The sequence below is a fragment of the Plecotus auritus genome (assembly GCF_963455305.1).
Source record: "Plecotus auritus genome assembly, chromosome: 8".
NCBI lineage: Eukaryota > Metazoa > Chordata > Mammalia > Chiroptera > Vespertilionidae > Plecotus > Plecotus auritus.
In genome coordinates, this window is record NC_137782.1 from 168,148,290 (window position 1) to 168,166,841 (window position 18,552).

The 18,552-nt window shown below is 39.6% G+C and overlaps 1 protein-coding gene across 2 annotated transcripts in view; it reads left to right on the forward strand.

Moving 5' to 3' along the window:
- Positions 1–646: 646 nt before the first annotated feature.
- Positions 647–18,552, forward strand: part of WDR35 (WD repeat domain 35) — a 44,791-nt gene continuing 26,885 nt past the window's right edge. Inside the window, exons 1-12 of one of the 2 annotated variants that reach the window (XM_080685831.1) lie at positions 647–790; positions 1,373–1,490; positions 3,657–3,728; positions 4,521–4,613; positions 6,603–6,731; positions 7,062–7,195; positions 9,592–9,757; positions 9,877–10,022; positions 11,038–11,163; positions 14,184–14,369; positions 16,240–16,272; positions 16,634–16,694. In XM_080685831.1, coding sequence (XP_080541957.1) covers positions 767–790; positions 1,373–1,490; positions 3,657–3,728; positions 4,521–4,613; positions 6,603–6,731; positions 7,062–7,195; positions 9,592–9,757; positions 9,877–10,022; positions 11,038–11,163; positions 14,184–14,369; positions 16,240–16,272; positions 16,634–16,694 — 1,288 coding nt within the window. In that variant the 5' untranslated portion in view covers positions 647–766. The remainder of the gene's footprint in view (positions 791–1,372; positions 1,491–3,656; positions 3,729–4,520; positions 4,614–6,602; positions 6,732–7,061; positions 7,196–9,591; positions 9,758–9,876; positions 10,023–11,037; positions 11,164–14,183; positions 14,370–16,239; positions 16,273–16,633; positions 16,695–18,552) is intronic. The other variant, XM_080685832.1, reaches the window with a different exon arrangement.

Genomic DNA, 18,552 nt, shown 5'->3' on the forward strand with positions numbered 1-18,552 from the left:
ATTTGAAAATGGAGGGTTATGCCCCAATGGCAATTATACGCTGTAGTGGCCCAAAGCCCATACCTATTTTTATAAGGACCCTGGGGCTGGAGTCACAGCTTAAGTAAGCTGTTAAAAAGTTCTGAATCAACTGAATGAACACCAACGCCAACCTCCAAATCGCCCCAGGGAGTTCTCCAATCCCCGAAGGCCCAAGGGAAGGTTTGCAAACTTCGAAAACGCGTGCTTGCAATTTCATGTGCTCGAAGGCGCCAACCTCCCAGAGGCAACTGATGACTTTTCCCTTTCAACTGATGACTTTTCCCTTTTTTCAATTTTGCTGGGCTTTGGGGCTCACAAAAGACTCAAAACATTGGGCGCCTTTCCTGCTCGATGGACCCTGACACACGTCACGCGAGTTTCACAGCGCCCACCTGAGGTTGTGCGCTCCGAGCCCGCGGGGACTGAGGGCATCTGAGGCTCCGGGGCAGGGCGCTGCGGGCGGGCGACCAGGTCCTAAGAGCGAGCAACAAACCCCGCAGCCCCTATGACAGCTTTGGCCCCAAGACAGCGACTCCTACAGGCCCGACGACGTCCGCGCAGGCGCACAACACCCTCTGGGCGACGCGCGCCCGACACCGGAAGTGTCCTCCGGCGCCCCGGATGCGGCCGGTTGCCAGGGCGACGGGAGCTTCCAAGAGCCCGCTGGTCCTGGCAATTAGCGACTCCAGAAAGAGTTCCCGGTTGCGGGGCTTGGCGGCTGGGGCCGTCCCCTCGGGCCTCCAGGATGTTCTTTTATCTGAGCAAGAGAGTGAGTTTTCCAGGGGGCGCCCTCGCTTCTCCGTTCCCGCATCTGCCCGCATCTGCCCGCATCTGTCCGGGTGGCGGCTTCTCCATCCCTCCTGGTCCAGCAGCGGACCTCCTGCAGCCGGTCCCCAGAGAGGACTGTCTGCCTTACCGGCCCCGGGCTGGGTTCTTTAGCGGGGCCCGCTGGACAGATCAGGGGGTGCTTCCCTACCGTTCCTTCTCCACCTGTTGCTGATCCAGGTGACTGAAATTCTTTGGGCCACCATGGGCCTTCGGGGAAGAGAAAAAGAATTGCCAGAGGGGACCTAGCTCAGTATGTGTGTGGAAGGGGAATGTGGACTGATGGCATGCATTTATATCTCTGTGCCCTTTAAAAAAAACCCATCAGGCGGCTCCCGCGTTGGGTTCCTCTGCGGTGCCCTTGATGGTGGGCACTTCTTTCTCTCTTTCCCAACGGGTTGCGCCCAGCACAGTTCAGGGACTGCACCCATTTTCTTGGGGGGACTTTCTTCGGCGTTTCACCTGCCGTAGAGTCACTGTTCACCTCCTTCGTAGAAAGTTGTGAGTGGCTCTGGTTGCTTTGCAGATTGCCATTCCCAATAACGTGAAGCTGAAGTGTATATCTTGGAACAAGGACCAAGGATTCATAGCGTGTGGGGGTGAAGATGGATTACTGAAAGTTTTGAAATTAGAGACACAGACGGGTAGGTAAATGAATGCAAGCCCACATGATTGAACTTGATGGAAAACTGGCTTGAGATTTGCCCATGTTATTGTCAGTATGAGATTTTAATTGTTTTAAAAGGGGAGGAACGAAACCCCAAACATTTCATGGTGTTTTTCCAGAGTATTTTTGCAGTAAAGTTCATAGAATTTTGAAAGGAAAGGTCAGATGGCTTTTGCTGAAGTTATTGATGGAAAGTGCAAAAAGAATTTGGCCTCTTGATGTTTAGTAATTTAACCTCTCAATTTTTTTTGGTTTCCTTAACTGCCTTAAAAGAAAATTTCTTTCTGCTATGTTTCTCAAACATATATACATATATGTATGTATATTACATATACTTTTGAAATCTTGCTTAACATATGCAGGAAGTTTTAGTTGCATTAAGAAATACATTCATGGCCCTGGCCAGGTAGATCAGTTGGTTAGAGCGTTGTTGGGATACACCAAGATTGTTCAATTCCCTACCAGGGCATATACAAGAAACAACCAATGAATGCATAAATAGGTGGAACAACAAATCAATGTTTCTCTCTCTTTCTCTCTCTCTAAAATCAATAAACATATCCTCAGGTGAGGATTAAAAAAAAAGTGTATTCTTGTCTTGTTTGAGACAGCAACTGGATAATTAGAAGTAGTGGTTTTGAAGGAACTCATGTTTTTTCCCCGACATTGCTTTCAGAGTAAAGAGTATTTTTTTTAAAAAAAAATATATTTTATTGATATTTTACGGAGAGGAAGGGAAAGGGATAGAGAGCTAGAAACATCGATGAGAGAGAAATATCGATCAGCTGCCTCCTGCACACCTCCCACTGGGGATGTGCCCGCAACCAAGGTACATGCCCTTGACCGGAATCGAACCCAGGACCCTTGAGTCCGCAGGCCAACGCTCTATCCACTGAGCCAAACCGGTTTCGGCAGAGTAAAGAGTATTTTTTATAATATTTTAAGACATATGTTATGTGAAAGTAGAATTTTTTAGCATCAACTTTTATAATTTCCACTGTCACAGATTTTAAAGGTTTTCATAGATTTGTATTTTTAAATGAAAGTTCTAAAAGGCTATATTTACATGTAACAATCAGATTTTCTAAGTGAAGATTAACTTACTGAAATGATGTATTTTAAAATTGTATGTATTATCTATAGTATGATTAGTAATCAAGAATAACAAAATAAGGAAGCAGCCTTTAAAGGCTTCTATTGCACTTTGGTTAAAATCTAAAATTCTTATCATTTCCTACAAAGACTTCATAATTTCTCCTGTGCTTACCACTCTTGCCTCATCTGTGTCATTCTCCCTGTTCAACTAGGACTTCTTTCAGTTTGTCAAAGGCTCTACCCCTGGACCCCCAAGCCTTTGCATCGGCTGTTTCCTAGCATGAAATACTTCTCCCTTGTCCCTATCTCGCTTGGCTATCTCCAGTTTATCCCTCAGTCTCAACTTAAATATCCTTTGTTCAGAAAGTCTTTATATGTATCATTTATGTTGATATATTTATGTGTGTGTATTTAATATCTATCCCCTCAGTAGGCTATAAGTTCTCTGAGGGGAGAGGTCTTAGTTATTTTGTTCATCATTTTTTTTTTATTGTTTCAAGTATTACATATAGTAGTACATATATCTCCTTTTTTCCCCCCATTGACCTTCCCCCAGTTGTTCATCATTTTGTATCCAGAACCTCCCACAGTGCATAGCACAGTGTAGATGTTCAATAAATATTTGCTGAATGAATGAATAAATACAAGATTCTGCGAACTCTAGTAAAAACCAGTTTCCAAAGTCTTTGCTCTTTGAGCCCACTTATGCTTTAGATTTTTCAATCTATATGTCATCAGTATTTCTATTTGTGATCTTTTGGGAAGGAATAAGTAGTAATAATAATTACTAATTATTTAATAGGCTGAGTAAACAACGTTCTTGTATACATTTTGCCAGAATAATATTTTTGCAAGTGTGTATGAATTCTTGTCCATATTTCCACCATGAGAAAAATAGATTAGAATGAGGCATACTTAAAAATAATATTTCTAATGTCATTTAGGAATAGGAGCTCCTTTCAAAAAAAGCAAGAAATGTTAAAATCTTATAACCTGTCACTTACATATTTGCCGTAATAGTTTTTGTTACTGTTTTTTGTTTTTCTAGATGATGCAAAATTGAGGGGTCTTGCAGCACCTAATAACCTTTCTATGAATCAGAATCTTGACGGTCATAGTGGTAAGTCATATAATTTTTTAATCACATTTCATCTTTAGGCATTTAGAAACCATCTATTTAATGCAGAATTGTCATTTTCAATAATGGTAATACTTAAAGTAGTCATTGCTGTTGAGCCATAGTAGAACCTAGAGTCATTCGACAACTTTTACATTACATGATTAATCAAAATACTCAATAAACCTGAAAAAAAGTAGCTTTTATTTTATATATTAGAAAATACTGTATCTGTCTATGGATAGGACATAATCTTTATTGAGAATTTGTCCCTTGGTAAATCTTACATTTGTTTCTGTCATCAGCTATATGGCAGCTCTTGCAACTGATCGTAACAGGTGCTTTGCTGGCATGAAATAGGAACAAACATGAAATAGTATTACCCATTCTTGTAAAAAATGAGTGATAATAGTAACTATATTTTATGAATATTTAAAAATATATATTTTTATTGATTTCAGAGAGGAAGGGAGGGGGAGAGAGAGATACAAACATCAATGATGAGAGAATCATTGATTGGTTGCCTCCTGCACACCCCCTGTTGGGGATCAAGCCCGCAACCTGGTGTGCGCCCTGAAAGGGAATGGAACTGTGACCTCCTGGTTCATAGGTCGAAACTCAACAACTAAGTCACACTGGCCAGGCTCCTATGAATATTTTTAACTAATATTAAGGCTGGGTAGTTGGACAGGAACCGCATTGATTTTAACATGCTCTTTGGTGTTTTTTATAAAAATATGTATGAAGTTGATTATACCTTTTTTGTAGTTTCTAAATTGTTTTATATTTTTTTAGGTTGTGTTCAAGTTGTCACATGGAATGAACAATATCAGAAGTTGACTACCAGTGATCAAAATGGGCTTATCATTGTTTGGATGTTTTATAAAGGTATGTGAGGAGAGTTTATTTAATCTTTCACAAAGTGGAGTCTGGATTACAGTATTTGAATGGGGAAATAAGGTCTTTGAAATAGACCCCTTTTAACCAGCAACAGGAGTTCTTTCTGACTGTACAGGGGTGATATTTCTGGACTTATTTCTCTGTACTTTCCCCTTTAACTTAATTTCCTTTGAACTGTGTGACCTTGTATTAGGAAAGTGAATGAACTGACTGTTGAGACTCTTAGCAGAATAGTTTCTGCTTGAGGTAGCTCTTATTTTTCTAGGTTTCCAGTAAGAATTAGTTCCTATGTGGCCAGTGACTAGAGTTAGGTCAGTAGATAAAAACACATTTATTAAGAAGTCAAAGGCAATAATTCATTTCCTTTATTGAGTCAGTTAGCTTCCTTTTCTTCCATGGATACAGATTTTATCTCAGCTCTGACTTCTGGCTCATAATTTGTCCCTTTTGTCCACAAGAGAGTGAGAGAAGGATTAATTTAGGTATATCACTATTGCCAAAAACAACAACTCATAATGTATGTTCTCTGGAGGCCTGTAGCCATTGTTTTTAAATGAAAAGAGTACCCTAGTTCACGTGTGTTGTTTTGAAAATGTTCAGAGTACACCATTTAAAAATTCTTAGTTAAAAAAATATGCCACAGTACATGAGTTTATTATTATTTTTTTAAAGTGTGTGTGTGTGTGTGTGTGTGTGTGTGTGGAGTGGAATGTGAAAGTATAGGTAATTAGGATAAAATTGGTCTTTTCCTAACGTAGATTCTTCAGGCCTCGCTCCTGACTCTGATAATACCCTGCTCTGGCTTGTTATTTCCAACTTATGTGATCATCTGCTTGTCTGCAGGCCAGAGTTCCCTATATCCAAATGTGGTGAAGTCTTTTAAAAACCCAAACAAGCCCTAGCTGGTTTGGCTCAGTGGATAGAGCGACGGCCTGCGGACTGAAGGGCCCCGGATTCGATTCCGGTCAAGGGCACATGCCAGGAGTTGTGGGCTCGATCCCCACTAGGGGGCGTGCAGGAGGCAGCTGATCGATGATTCTCATCATTGATGTTTCTATCTCTCTCTCCCTCTCACTTCCTCTCTGAGATCAATAAAAATATATTAAAAAAAACAACCCCCACACACAAACAAAACAAAACCCAAAACAAAGTAGACCTGGATTTGCCGTACATTTGGTTTTACCTTGAGACGAGTCATGCCTCTCTCCAAACTCGTGCACGAGAACGTTTTTGTCATTCAGCATCAGTGCTGTGATATTGCTCATGTGCTACATACACTAGTTTAAATGTTTTTCAGGCTGGCTTAGAGTTTTTACCTAATAATGTTTATATTTCACATGCTTATAATTAATCATTGGAGACTTTATGTATACATACGAAGTTATTGTGGTTACTCTTTTTTTTTTTTTTCTTCCTTGGTTATTATCTGAAGTATGTTCAAGTGGGAAAAGTCAGGCTTTGAGAAAAATTAGTTGTTCTGGTCCTTCCAAAGCAAATAAAGTCTTGCTTTTTAATTGACTAAAGAAAGGAAGAAAGAAAGAGGAAAAAAAGGTGGGAATTTATTGTGTTTTCTGTGATGATCATAGTCAAGGTCTAAGTTAATTTCTGTTGGATTTGAGGGTTTTATAGTTCAATGTCTCGGGTTGTGGAAAACTTTGCAGCTGTTTATTTCACAGTTTTCCTTGGGATGTTTTCACATCTTCAGCACCATCTAGTACAGTGGTCGGCAAACTGCAGCTCGCGAGCCACATGCGGCTCTTTGGCCCCTTGAGTTTTTAGCAAAGGCCAGCTTAGGAGTACCCTAATTAAGTTAATAACAATGTACCTACCTATATAGTTTAAATTTTAAAAATTTGGCTCTCAAAAGAAATTTCAATCGTTGTACTGTTGATATTTGGCTCTGTTGACTAATGAGTTTGCCGACCACTAATCTAGTAGATGGGAAGTTTTGACTTGGACTTTTATTTGTGCAAATAGGCTCTTGGTATGAGGAAATGATCAACAATCGAAATAAATCCGTGGTTCGCAGCATGAGCTGGACTGCAGATGGACAGAAGATCTGCATCGTATATGAAGACGGGGCTGTGATAGTCGGTTCAGTGGATGGTAATGCCTTATCGCACCCAGAACTGAGATGGAGACTTAGTTGATGCTTTTATCTTTAGAGGTTTAAATTCATTATTATATGTTAGTCTTCTGACAGAAAAATAACCATAAAAAGAGAAAACGGCATATAATTTGATGACATTCCAGAATCATTTATTTTTAATTATATTCAAGTAAGAAAGTCTATTTAAACTTTTTTATTTTTATAGTGGCGCTAAAAAAAAGTGAATTCACTTTTCAGGATTGTTTTAAATATGTCTGCCTAATTATATAATTTACCTTTATACTTGAACTTTTAATGAAATAATTATGTTGCATGTTTTGCTTTAGGGAATCGCATTTGGGGAAAAGACTTGAAAGGTGTACAGTTATGGCATGTAGCATGGTCCGCAGATGGTAAAGCCTTGCTTTTTGGAATGGCAAATGGAGAAATACACATTTATGATAGTCAAGGGAATTTTATAGTAAGTATATACCCATATATTCATTAGTTTTATTTATATAATTTTATATGATTATTTTATGTATCTGTCATATACATATACACATTTATTTATGACTAGAGGCCCTGTGCATGAAATTCGTGCACGGGGATGGGTGGGCCCTCAGCCTGGTCTGCATCCTCTCACAATCTGGGACCCCTCGAGGGATGTAGCAGTGCACCAAGCAGCAGGCAGCCAGGGAGGAGCCCAAACTGGGGCTGGTGCCACACTGCTCACGCTCATCCTGGCCCGCTGTGCCTACTGTTGCTGCTGTGCCTACTGTCACCGCTGCCGCTCGGTAATGCTGTGGTAATGCTGCTGTTGAGTTGGGAGAGGCTCCAACCGCCGCAGCTGCACTCGCCAGTGGTGAGCCCAGCTTCTGGCTAATCAGCGCTCCCCTTGTGGGAGCGTACTGACCACCAGGGGGCAGCTCCTGCGTTGAGCATCTGCCCCCTGGTGGTCAGTGTGCATCATAGCGCATCATAGCGACTAGTTGACCGGTCATTCTGGTTCCGGTCGTTCTGTCATAACAGTTGCTTAGGCTTTTATATATATAGATGGTTTGTGTAGTCATGAAAGTCTTCTGTGGAAAACAGTATGGAATTTCCTCAAAAAATTAATAATGGAACTTCTTTTTTGACCTAGTGATTCCACTTCTGGGAATATATCCTGAGAAGCCTGAAACATTAATTTGAAAGAATATATGCACCCCTATGTTCACTGCAGCATTATTTACAACTAGAGTTCTGGTGCATGAAATTAGTGCACTTGGGGGGAGGTCCCTCAGCCTAGCCTGCACCCTCTCGCAGTTTGGGAGCCCTCGGGGGATGTCCTACTGATGGCTTAGGCCCACTCCCCGAGTCAGCTGGACATCCTAAGCGTTGTCGCAGAGGTGGGAGGGGCTCCTGCCACTGCCACTGCATTTGCCAGCCGTGAGCCTAGTTTCTGGCTGAGTGGCGCTCCCCCCTGTGGGAGCGCACTGATCCCCAAGGGGCAGCTCCTGCGTTGAGCGTCTGCCCCCTGGTGGTCAGTGCATGTCATAGTGACCAGTTGTTCTGCTGTTCAGTCGATTTGCATATTAGCCTTTTATATAGGATAGCCAAGATCTGGAAGCAGCCCAAGTGCCCATTAGTAGATGAGTGGATTAAAAAGCTGTGGTACATTTACATAATAGAATATTACTGGGTGGTAAAAAAGGAAATCTTACCTTGCAACAGCATGGATAGACCTGGAGGGTATTATGCTACGTGAAATAAGCCAGTCAGAGAAAGGGAAATACTATATGATCTCATTTATATGTGGAATCTAATAAACAAAATGAACTGATGAACAAAATAGGAACTGAGTCAGGATGCGTGGAACAGATTGACAGCTGTAGAGGGGAGGGGTGTTGGGGATGAAAGAAAGTGAAGGGATTAAGCAAAAAAACATATCTATATATAATACATAGACACAGACAACAGTGTGGTGATAGCCAGAGGGAGAGGTGGGTGGGAGGCAGGTGCAGATGGGCAAAGGGGATAAATGGGGATGGAAGGAGACTTTGCTTGGGAGATGGGCGCACCATGCAGTGTGCGGGTGATGTTTTGTTGAGTTGTACACTTGAAACCTTTACGGTTGTGTGAACCCCAATAAATTCAAAACAAAGAATGTCTTCAATTCAGGTTTAAATCACCTAAAAAGTTTTTTTTTATTAAAAAATCACCTCTGATTGCGTCACGATAAATGGATGCTTTCCGTTCCCTTTTTCAGGTAGCTGGAAGGGACAGGATTTCAGTGTACAGGGCCGAGGGATGGTGAGTGGGAAGATGTGCAGTTTAATGGCTGTGTCTTCTCAGGCCGAAGCCACGGTTTACATGAGAGAGCACAGATATTCCTGTAGGAAGCTATAAGGGCTGTTTGTAAAAAGAATGAAGACTTAAACAGTAAGGGACAAAAATCAGGCCTGGAAAGAAGCAAAATGTACGGGCTCAGGTCGTAACATCTCAGGAAAGACTGGCTTTGTGTGACTGAGCCGTGAGGATCTGATCATGTGGGCAGCGCTGTCTTTAGTCAGGGTCAGGGCGTTCCATGCATCCACTCATTAATGGGAGTGGGAACAGCAGCTTTTATGTGACGCTTTGCTATTTCCATAGTACTTTTATATACCTCTCGTCAGTGGAGTCTGCTAAAGCCTCTGAGTTTTTTTTATTCCTCATGTTGCAAATGGGGAAAGCTGAAAGTCAGGGGAAGTGATTTTTCCAGGCTTGGTAAACTAGTAAGGGATAGAGCTTGCATTTGAGACTAGATTTTAAAATCCTATTTCCCGTGTTGTTTCTACAATGCTCTGTTCTTGCTGATCTGTTCTAAAACATGGAACATGAACATGATTTCCTCAGATGAAAATGAAGCTGAACTGTTTGGTGAACGTCACTGGCGCAATCAGCATTGCTGGAATTCACTGGTACCACGGCGCCGGAGGCTACGTGGAGCCGGACTGCCCCTGCCTCGCTGTTTGTTTTGACAACGGGCGCTGCCAGATAATGAGACACGAGAATGACCAAAGTATGTAATTGTTTTTCAAGGTGGAGAGCTAAAGAATACTTAAGAACTGTCCGTAAGATGATCAAGTTCCCTAGGCTAAGTGTTTTACCACAACTGCCCCCTTTCTTCTGTTTGACTAGATCCTGTTTTAATCGACACGAACATGTGCGTCGTCAGCATCCAGTGGAACCACACCGGCAGCGTGCTGGCGGTGGCCGGCACCCAGAAGGCCGGCCTGCAGGACAGAGATGTCAACATCGTGCAGTTCTACAATCCATTTGGGGAGGTAAATGTAGTCAACATTTTGTCTCTTTCTTTCCACTTAAATATGCAGTGAATAAGGTAGGGGGAAAAGAATGGAGGAAATGGTACAGACTTGTCACATTTTTTATAAGGGACATTTTCAGTAAAAATATCAGGTGTATGTCTTTGAATGATCCTCATTATAAGTCTTCATAGTTCTGTTTTCTCATGGAATTTATAGCATAATCTGTACATTTAGAAAACCAGATGTTTCACATGTGATCTGAATATGCATTTGTGTTTGCTGCTGGTTTTTGAGTTGTTTTTGGTGTAATGTAGTTGTTTCGGATTAATTTTTTGGATTTTTAATGTGATATATTACATGTGCATAGATAATATATATATATGTATCTGTCTGTCCTTTCTCCAAACTTCTAATAGTTTTAACTTTGTGAAATAATTATTTTAAGAAACGTCTATCTTAATAATTAATCAAAGGTAATCCTACATTAAATGATAAGCATTGTTTTTTATAAATGCATGTTATCCTCAATAGTATTATTACTACATTTAATTTTCAAAAAGGAGAAGTAATATATTGTGAATTTTAAAGAATTTAGAAAATGAGAACTTATTAGTAACCAAACTTAATAAATTTTTACCTCTTTTATTTTCTAACTCTGGAATATATTCAATCCCTTTTGGATATCCTGGTGGTTTCTTTAAATTCACTATACACTTCAAAAATATGTATTTTTGCTACACAAGGCTTTTACCAGTTATTTTAATATTTTACTTAATGATGTGTTTTTTCTTTCTTAGTTGCACAGAAAAATAAAGATAAAATTTGATACTGAATTCTTTGGCTATAGTTTGTAAATTTCTCTTACCATATGTATGGTTTTTATTATAAAAATTCAAGGAAAATGATTTTGAAGTGAATAGCACCCTTCCACAAAATAATTTTCATACCAGTTTTGATCCCTGTGAGGTGATTAGTGGTAATTTGTATTTTATTTCATCATGATACTTTAGGTTAAATACAACTATATTTTCAGTGTCTAGGCACTTTGAGGGTTTCTGGAAAGCAGATATCTGCACTATCTTGGGAAGGAGGTGGATTGAAAATTGCACTGGCTGTTGACTGTTTTATATATTTTGCAAATATTCGACCTGATTATAAGGTGAGTATTATGAGCAGTTGTAAAAAAAAAGCTGTCTTTTATTAAATAGTTTTGTTATAGCTCAAAATAGAATATGTTTCTTGTATCTGTACATAGCCTGTTTGTGTTAGAGACGAGCTAAAAGGAGCCTTTTTAGTGTGAAGATCTTAGAACTAGTAAGTTTTTCCAGGAAATTATATGTGACTAGTAGCATCACTCCAGCAATCAGGGTCTCACAGGAAACAGATGGCACACTCAGGGGAATCACTGAGGGAGAGTGATGGAGGGCTTATTACAGGGGTCTGGCAGGGTTAAGGGGACCAGTGAGGGATGGCACAGCAAGTGCCTAGAGACTAGCAGCAGTGGGCAAGGTGAGGAAGTGTTGTTCTGGAACCCGCTAGCGCTGTGGCTGTGCAAGGGGAACCCTCTGCAGGAGCAGAGCCACTGCCAGCTGGCAGGGCAGAGGCAGCATCGGGGTGGGAGGGAGAAAATACTGCCACCCTCTCTCCACCGCTGTCTTCTCCTGGCCACACCAGAAGGCAAGGCAGCCCAGGGAATGGAGTTCATAGAAGTCGGCCTCCAGGGCACGGAACAGGGCAGAGAAGGGCAGAGAAAGGATCAGAGGAGAAACGAGCATAAGCAGATAAGAGTATTTTATTTTATCTTAAATTTAACATCTGATTCAAAACAAATTCTGAAGTATGAGACTGAGCTGGTAAACTACAAGTATTTGTTATTAAAAAGACTTACCTAATTTTTAAAGGGCAAAGAACCTTGGAGAAATGGCTGATTCTAGGACTAGTGTGGGGAAAGTACAAGATATCTGGAGCATCTTATAGTGCCAGGAAGTCAGGAAGTGCTCCAAAAACAAGAGCATGGGGGTGGGCCAAAGAGACGAAGGAGCCAATCAGAAACAGCTCCCAATGGCCAAAGGTGGAGTGATTTGAGCAACAAAATAAGTGATGTAACACTGCATTGTAACCCAAATTATAAAAAATGTCCAGGAATAGAAACTGATATAAATAACGTCCATAAATAAGTGGGGGAGACCAAACAAATCTTCCTTAACCAGGTATTCAAATTTACTAGGCGCCACCCTGCTCAGGAAGTGCAGTGTAGCGCCCCCCTTCCCCAATTTGAGTGTGTGCTGCATTTAGTGACTCACTCCAAAGAGTACAGAATGGAAAGGGCGGAAAAGGAAAGTAACTTCACGGTGGAGAAACCTGGCAAACACTACCTTGTCCAGGTGCTCAAGGTCAGCGTCCTCAGGGATGTCACGTGGGTATCGCACACCTCGATGTGACCTGACAGAAGAGCCCCTCACCCGTGTGGTGGTCTTCCTAAAAACTGACTCTCCTGATCCGAGCATGGGAAAAGCATCAGACCAACCCACACGGAAGGACATTCTACAAAACACCTGGCCGGGACTCCTCCAAACTGCCACGGTCATCCAAACAAGACTGAGAAGCCATCGTGGCGCTGGGAAGCCCGAGGAGATAGGATGACTAAATATAGGATGTCCTCAGTAGGGCTCTGAGGAGGAAAAGGACCTCAGGGAAAAACGGATGAAATCCCGATCAGTATGGGTCTAGTGAATAGTCCTTCATCAGTGTTGCTTTCTTAGTTGTCACAAATGTTCCATGGTGATGGGAGATGTTAATAGGGGGCCTGGGAGAGGAGTGTGGGGAGCTATGTACTACCTTTGCAACTTTTGTATAAATCTAAAATTATTTTAAAGTAAAATTTAAAAAAGTTATCATGGTATAAAAAGTAAATATGGCTTAGCTTTGAATAGTAGACACAGTTATAATAATGTTGACTCTGAATATTGATTTGTTCAAAATTACATGTAAATGTATTGGGAGAGTTAGCCGGAGGGGAAAGCACGAAGTGTGTGAGTAATTAATTCTTATGCGACATGGAAATAAATACCGAAACCGTTACAGCTGAAAGAGTTGTAAAGAGCGGCCCTGGGAGAAAATAATGGGAGCGGAGTGTCTGCATTTTGCTTTTGTTTTACAGAAGCCCTGTAGACTAATTAGACTATACACTCTGTGCATGTGTTACTCTGATAAAAACAAATATAAAAAATGTCGGTGGGTGGAAAAAAGCAAAGCATCTGAATTTGAATTTGGCTTGGGGACCAGAATTTAAACTTTGGACACGAATCACTCTTCCTATTGGCCCCCATACAGGTGTTATTGACTATTGAAAAAGCTGAAATTGTCACCGAGGCTTAAATCTTACACATTAAAATAAGGACAGTTAAACAACTAATTTATTTTTGCAGTTTTTTTATTTCTTTCATAACTATCTGTATTACTCTTAGATTTTTTTTTATTTTAATGAGAAAAGGTATTAAGCTGAATGTTCAGTCCTGTCATCCATTTCTGAAGAATGTATTTTGTCAGAACTGATAAACCCATGTCTGTAATATTTCTTTTTTAAAAAAATATATTTTAGCCGAAACCAGTTTGGCTCAGTGGGTAGAGCGTCAGCCTGCGGACTGAGAGGTCCCAGGTTCGATTCCGGTCAAGGGCATGTACCTTGGTTGCGGGCACGTCCCCAGTAGGGGGTGTGCAGGAGGCAGCTGATCGATGTTTCTCTGTCATCGATGTTTCTAACTCTCTCTCCCTCTCCCTTCCTCTCTGTAAAAAATCAATAAAATATATTTTAAAAATATATATATATATATTTTATTGATATTTTACAGAGAGGAAGGGAGAGGGAGAGAGAGTTAGAAACATCGATGACAGAGAAACATCGATCAGCTGCCTCCTGCACACCCCCTACTGGGGACGTGCCCGCAACCAAGGTACATGCCCTTGACCGGAATCGAACCTGGGACCTCTCAGTCCCCAGGCTGATGCTCTATCCACTGAGCCAAACTGGTTAGGGCAAGTCTGTAATATTTCTATAGTAAAAATGTAATAACATGTTTTTTCTTTCCCAGTGTTAAATGTTTTTTTATCCTTTTTCCATCTTTCCTTCCCTTCTTCCCTCCTCCTATTCCCTCCCTTTCTTCCTTCCCTTTTTCCTAGTGGGGATATTGCTCCAATACTATAGTTTATGCTTATACCAGACCTGATCGCCCAGAGTACTGTGTTATATTTTGGGATACGAAAAACAATGAGAAATACGTTAAATATGTGAAGAGTCTCATTTCTATTACTACCTGTGGAGATTTCTGCATTTTGGCTACGAAAGCTGATGAAAATCTTCCTCAGGTAGGTGTTCCTCGATATTAAAAACTTAGATGGGCCAACCACTTGGCAGAACTGGGCTATAGTTAGCTACTTGCAAGCATGGCCTCTACACTGGCAGGTCCAGCGAAGTAGTGGTTCTCTTGGTCATGTCTGGCTAGACTTCTGTTGGATAATTATATGACCCCATTCAATCAATTAGTCCACTGACATTTTACATTGATCAGTTCAGTATACGAAGCTTTTTGTCTCTGAAATGTATTAAAATACCACAATCCTCTTCCAAGTTAAAAATACCATAAACAAAAATGAATAGGCAGATGTCTAGTATAAATGCCCAAGAAATTATACAACAATGACCATATAACACTGGATAGCTGTGATGTTGAGAAATATACTTTTATTCAGAGTTATATTGCTTTAAAAATCAGTTTGGTAGCACAAAATAAATAATATAACTAATGCCCCTTTAAAAAGTATGCTAACTTAAGTATTTACAGAAGCATGTCAATCTTTCAAAAAAGGATTACCATTGTCTTTGGCTGTGTTATAAATTATTTTATCCCATGAAAAAGTATAGGGTTTTTGGTTTAAAGTGGCCATTTGAACAGGCACATTTCCCCCTGAAGCTCACTAAAACAGGGTATTTTTAAAGAAGCCATAAACCCATGGGGACCAGAAAGGGAGAGGAAACATCATCCTAGCAGTGGAGGTTAGCGCGGAGGTGGATTGGTGGCAATCGCCTGAGAAGAACTAAGAGAGCTCCAGCCGAACTCATCAGAGGAGCAAGCAAGAGCAACAGCTTACCTCGCAGAGCCCCGAAGAGGCACAGCTCTTGATGGTACCTGGTCAGAGAAAGAAACAAACAGAACAGCAATTTGGAAGCAGCAGAGATTATGCAGGAAGGAGAAAACAAAACAAAACAAAAGGCATATACAGAAGCAGGCTCCTTTCCCTCTGCTGAGCTCATAGGCAGCTGCCCTGCCTCACCCAGGGAGACCGGCCGTCACTCTCCAGAGAGGATAACAAGGGTGTGTGCACGGAAGGGCACCCAGTAAGGTCAGGGGAGGGGATCTGCTGAAAGCAAGGCAGTGAAATACAGAGTTTACTGCTCTGTGTCCCCGGTCGTCTTTTCCCACTTGGTTCCCGGAACACTGGTAGCTAAACACACAGCATCCAGGTAGGAGACTGGGAGAGCCTGCAGAAAAGACCTCTGAACGCACTCACATTGGGAGTCCCACCTGAAACAAAGCAGAGCAAAACAAGAAGCACCATTATAAACGTGCCCCTTAGATTTGCGGAGATAAATAGCAAAAGGATGAGTTAAAAGATGAAAATAATTACTCGAGGGAGTAAGAAATGGGAAGTTAGGGGAGACACGTATTTTCAGTAAGAAGTCTCATGGAATTACTTGAGTCTGAGCAAGCAAATGATAAGAAAGTTAAAAAATACAAGTTATTTGTGGTATTTTGGGGCAGTGAGTAAGCTTAAGTAGTGGAAGAGTAAATTATGGTAGTGTACCTTTTGTCATTTAGATTATATTTATGAATTAAATTTTACTTGAGATGCTGGAAAAAGAAAGATAAAGTCTATATGTAATATTACATAGAGAATTGGTTAATTTGAAATCATTATTCTAATCAAGAGAACAACTACGGAAAATAACATTCTTAATACAGAAAAAATGACTAACAGTAAAAATAATCACTTAAAAATAATATGATGTAAAGTGTGAATTATGCTTGTTTATTTTCTTAATAAGAATTATTGGTAATTATTTGAATATGTGTTAACTAATGGGCATTTTGAGTCATTTTCACTAGGTTGGATTATGTTTTTTCTAAATTCACTGAATTTTTCTGAATTTCTCCATCATTTATATATTGCTTCAAAGGAGGAGAGCGAGACGGAAACATTTGGTGCTACGGTAACAAGTTAAATTAGCTCTTAAAGCTGATCATAGGAAAAAAATTATTATTGATATTATAGCTGATCAGGAATTTTACAAGAATAAATAATGAAAGTAGCCAGTGTATTTGTGTTTCTTAAGTAGCCTCTTAAAAACCACAGAGTTCCAATATTGAGAAATTAGCTTTGGTTTAGATTTAATTAATATTTCTTTATTTTTAGTGCTGTAGATTATATTTCTCTGCTGTTCTTTGACTTAACAATTTTACCCATTATCTCTCAGTTAGTGATACTTGAAAAAGAGATATGCTATGTTAAGCATTATTTCCTTTGTTATCCTTAAGCAGGAGTTCTGATACCTTTTGTCTTATTTTTCACAGTTTGTGCTAGTTCTTTGTAATTCTATTGGTACACCCTTGGATCCCAAATACATTGATATTGGTAAGGAAATGTTAATATTTATTGCTTCTTTAATCAAGGTTTATTCATAAAGCTAATCAATAACTAACCAGTGGTATAATTAAATTAGAATGGTATTCTCCAAAACAAGGAGGAGCACACTTCCTGGTTTGCCAGGTGCAGTTTATGCCTGTCATCATGGAACAATGTTGATGATGCTCCATCTCACTGAATTACCCAGAAGCTGTCCTGGGAAATACAATCCGTTACAAGGTTACTTTATCTAAATGCCATAATAATCTCACAACTGCTATGCTGTCATCATGTGCTTTAAATGGGAATTATAATTGTATAGGGATTGATGTGCCACATAATGATTAGTATGCAACAAACAGGATTATAGAAAGAATTTTGCCCTTAACCTTAAACCACTTTTATTATTAATAAACCGCCTGTAAATACCTCTCTTCTATTAAAAACACTTAGCTGCTTGTAAAAGTGAGTTTGCCTTTTTCAGAATTTTCCAATGAAATATGTCTGCTAATAGGGACAACTTTAAAAATGCCTGAGTTTTTGTTTTCAGATATTTGTTCCTTTAGATAAACCATTCCCTGTATCCAAATGCTATGAAGGTTAACCATTAAAAAATTACAAGTCTTATTCTAAGTATTTTGTTAAAAACCATTACCAAATATTTTTTCTACTGTTTCAGTGTAACTTCCAGAAGTAATGGTTTTCTTTGAAAGCATGTGGTAGTTTATTGGATATGGTATTAGAAAAATGATTAGATTTCAAAAGCTGAAAACCCATATGTTCTGAATCTGAGAATTAGACATTTCTTTTTTTTCCTCCAGATTTCACATTTGGACTTATCAAATGTTAGTGTCTGCCTTCTAAGTGTTTTATTGTGCTGAGCGCTTTGGATAATACAAGCAAATGTGGGAAATAATTATTGGCCTCAGAGATTTTATACTTTATGTTTAGGGACTTGGTAATTCACTTTTATATTATGAACTGCTCAATTTCATGTCTTAAATTCGTTGCTACATGGGCATATTTATATGTATATATACAGGGTGTCCCCCCAAAATGTATACATACTTTAACAGCTCAATTTTGAAAATGAAATGTATTTTAATAAACACTGCCTTTGTAATTATTCAAAGTGTGTTTATACATTTTGTTGGCATACCCCGTGTGTGTGTGTGTGTGTGTGTGTGTTAGTGTTCCTTGTTAAAAGGCTTAGCTTAAAGTTATTACAGACGTGTCACATGAATGTCTTCATTTATTAGAAACAAAAGTCTAAGGGGTGAATTCCATCAACCTTCATATTATATGCTTTTCTTTTTTCTTTTAATATCAAGTTTTAACATAGAATCGTAATGATGATAGGGTAAGCTTCAAAGCAATTTTGATTGTACATATTCTATTTTTTAATAAAGCCAGATATAAATTCTTCACCTTCATCAAATGGGAAATGCTTGAGGCATGATTATTTGTAGTTTTGAGTCTAGAAACTTTTTTTTGCAGTCTCTGTGGCTGAAGTTTTAACAAACAGTTCTTTCATTGGTTTACTGCCAAAGTAAACTCAGCCAAGACTCAACATTTTTTTTTCATACTGTAAAATTGCTTTTTTAAGTTTCTGTGTCAAATTATTATGAGGACTGGAGGCTAAAGCAAAAAAAGTATGTAACAGATGTTCTAGAAAGAGTAATTTTTGTTTTGTCGCTTACTCTTCCTCCTGTCAATTTCTATAGAAACTCTTAAAAAGAGCTTTAGTTCGTAGGACTCTGTTGTATTGTACCTGTACGAGTTAGGTACCCCCCCCCTTTTTTTTTTGGTGTTCTTCCTTTGATCCCTCAAAGTATCTTTGGTGTCCTTCTATTCCAAGTACTTACTC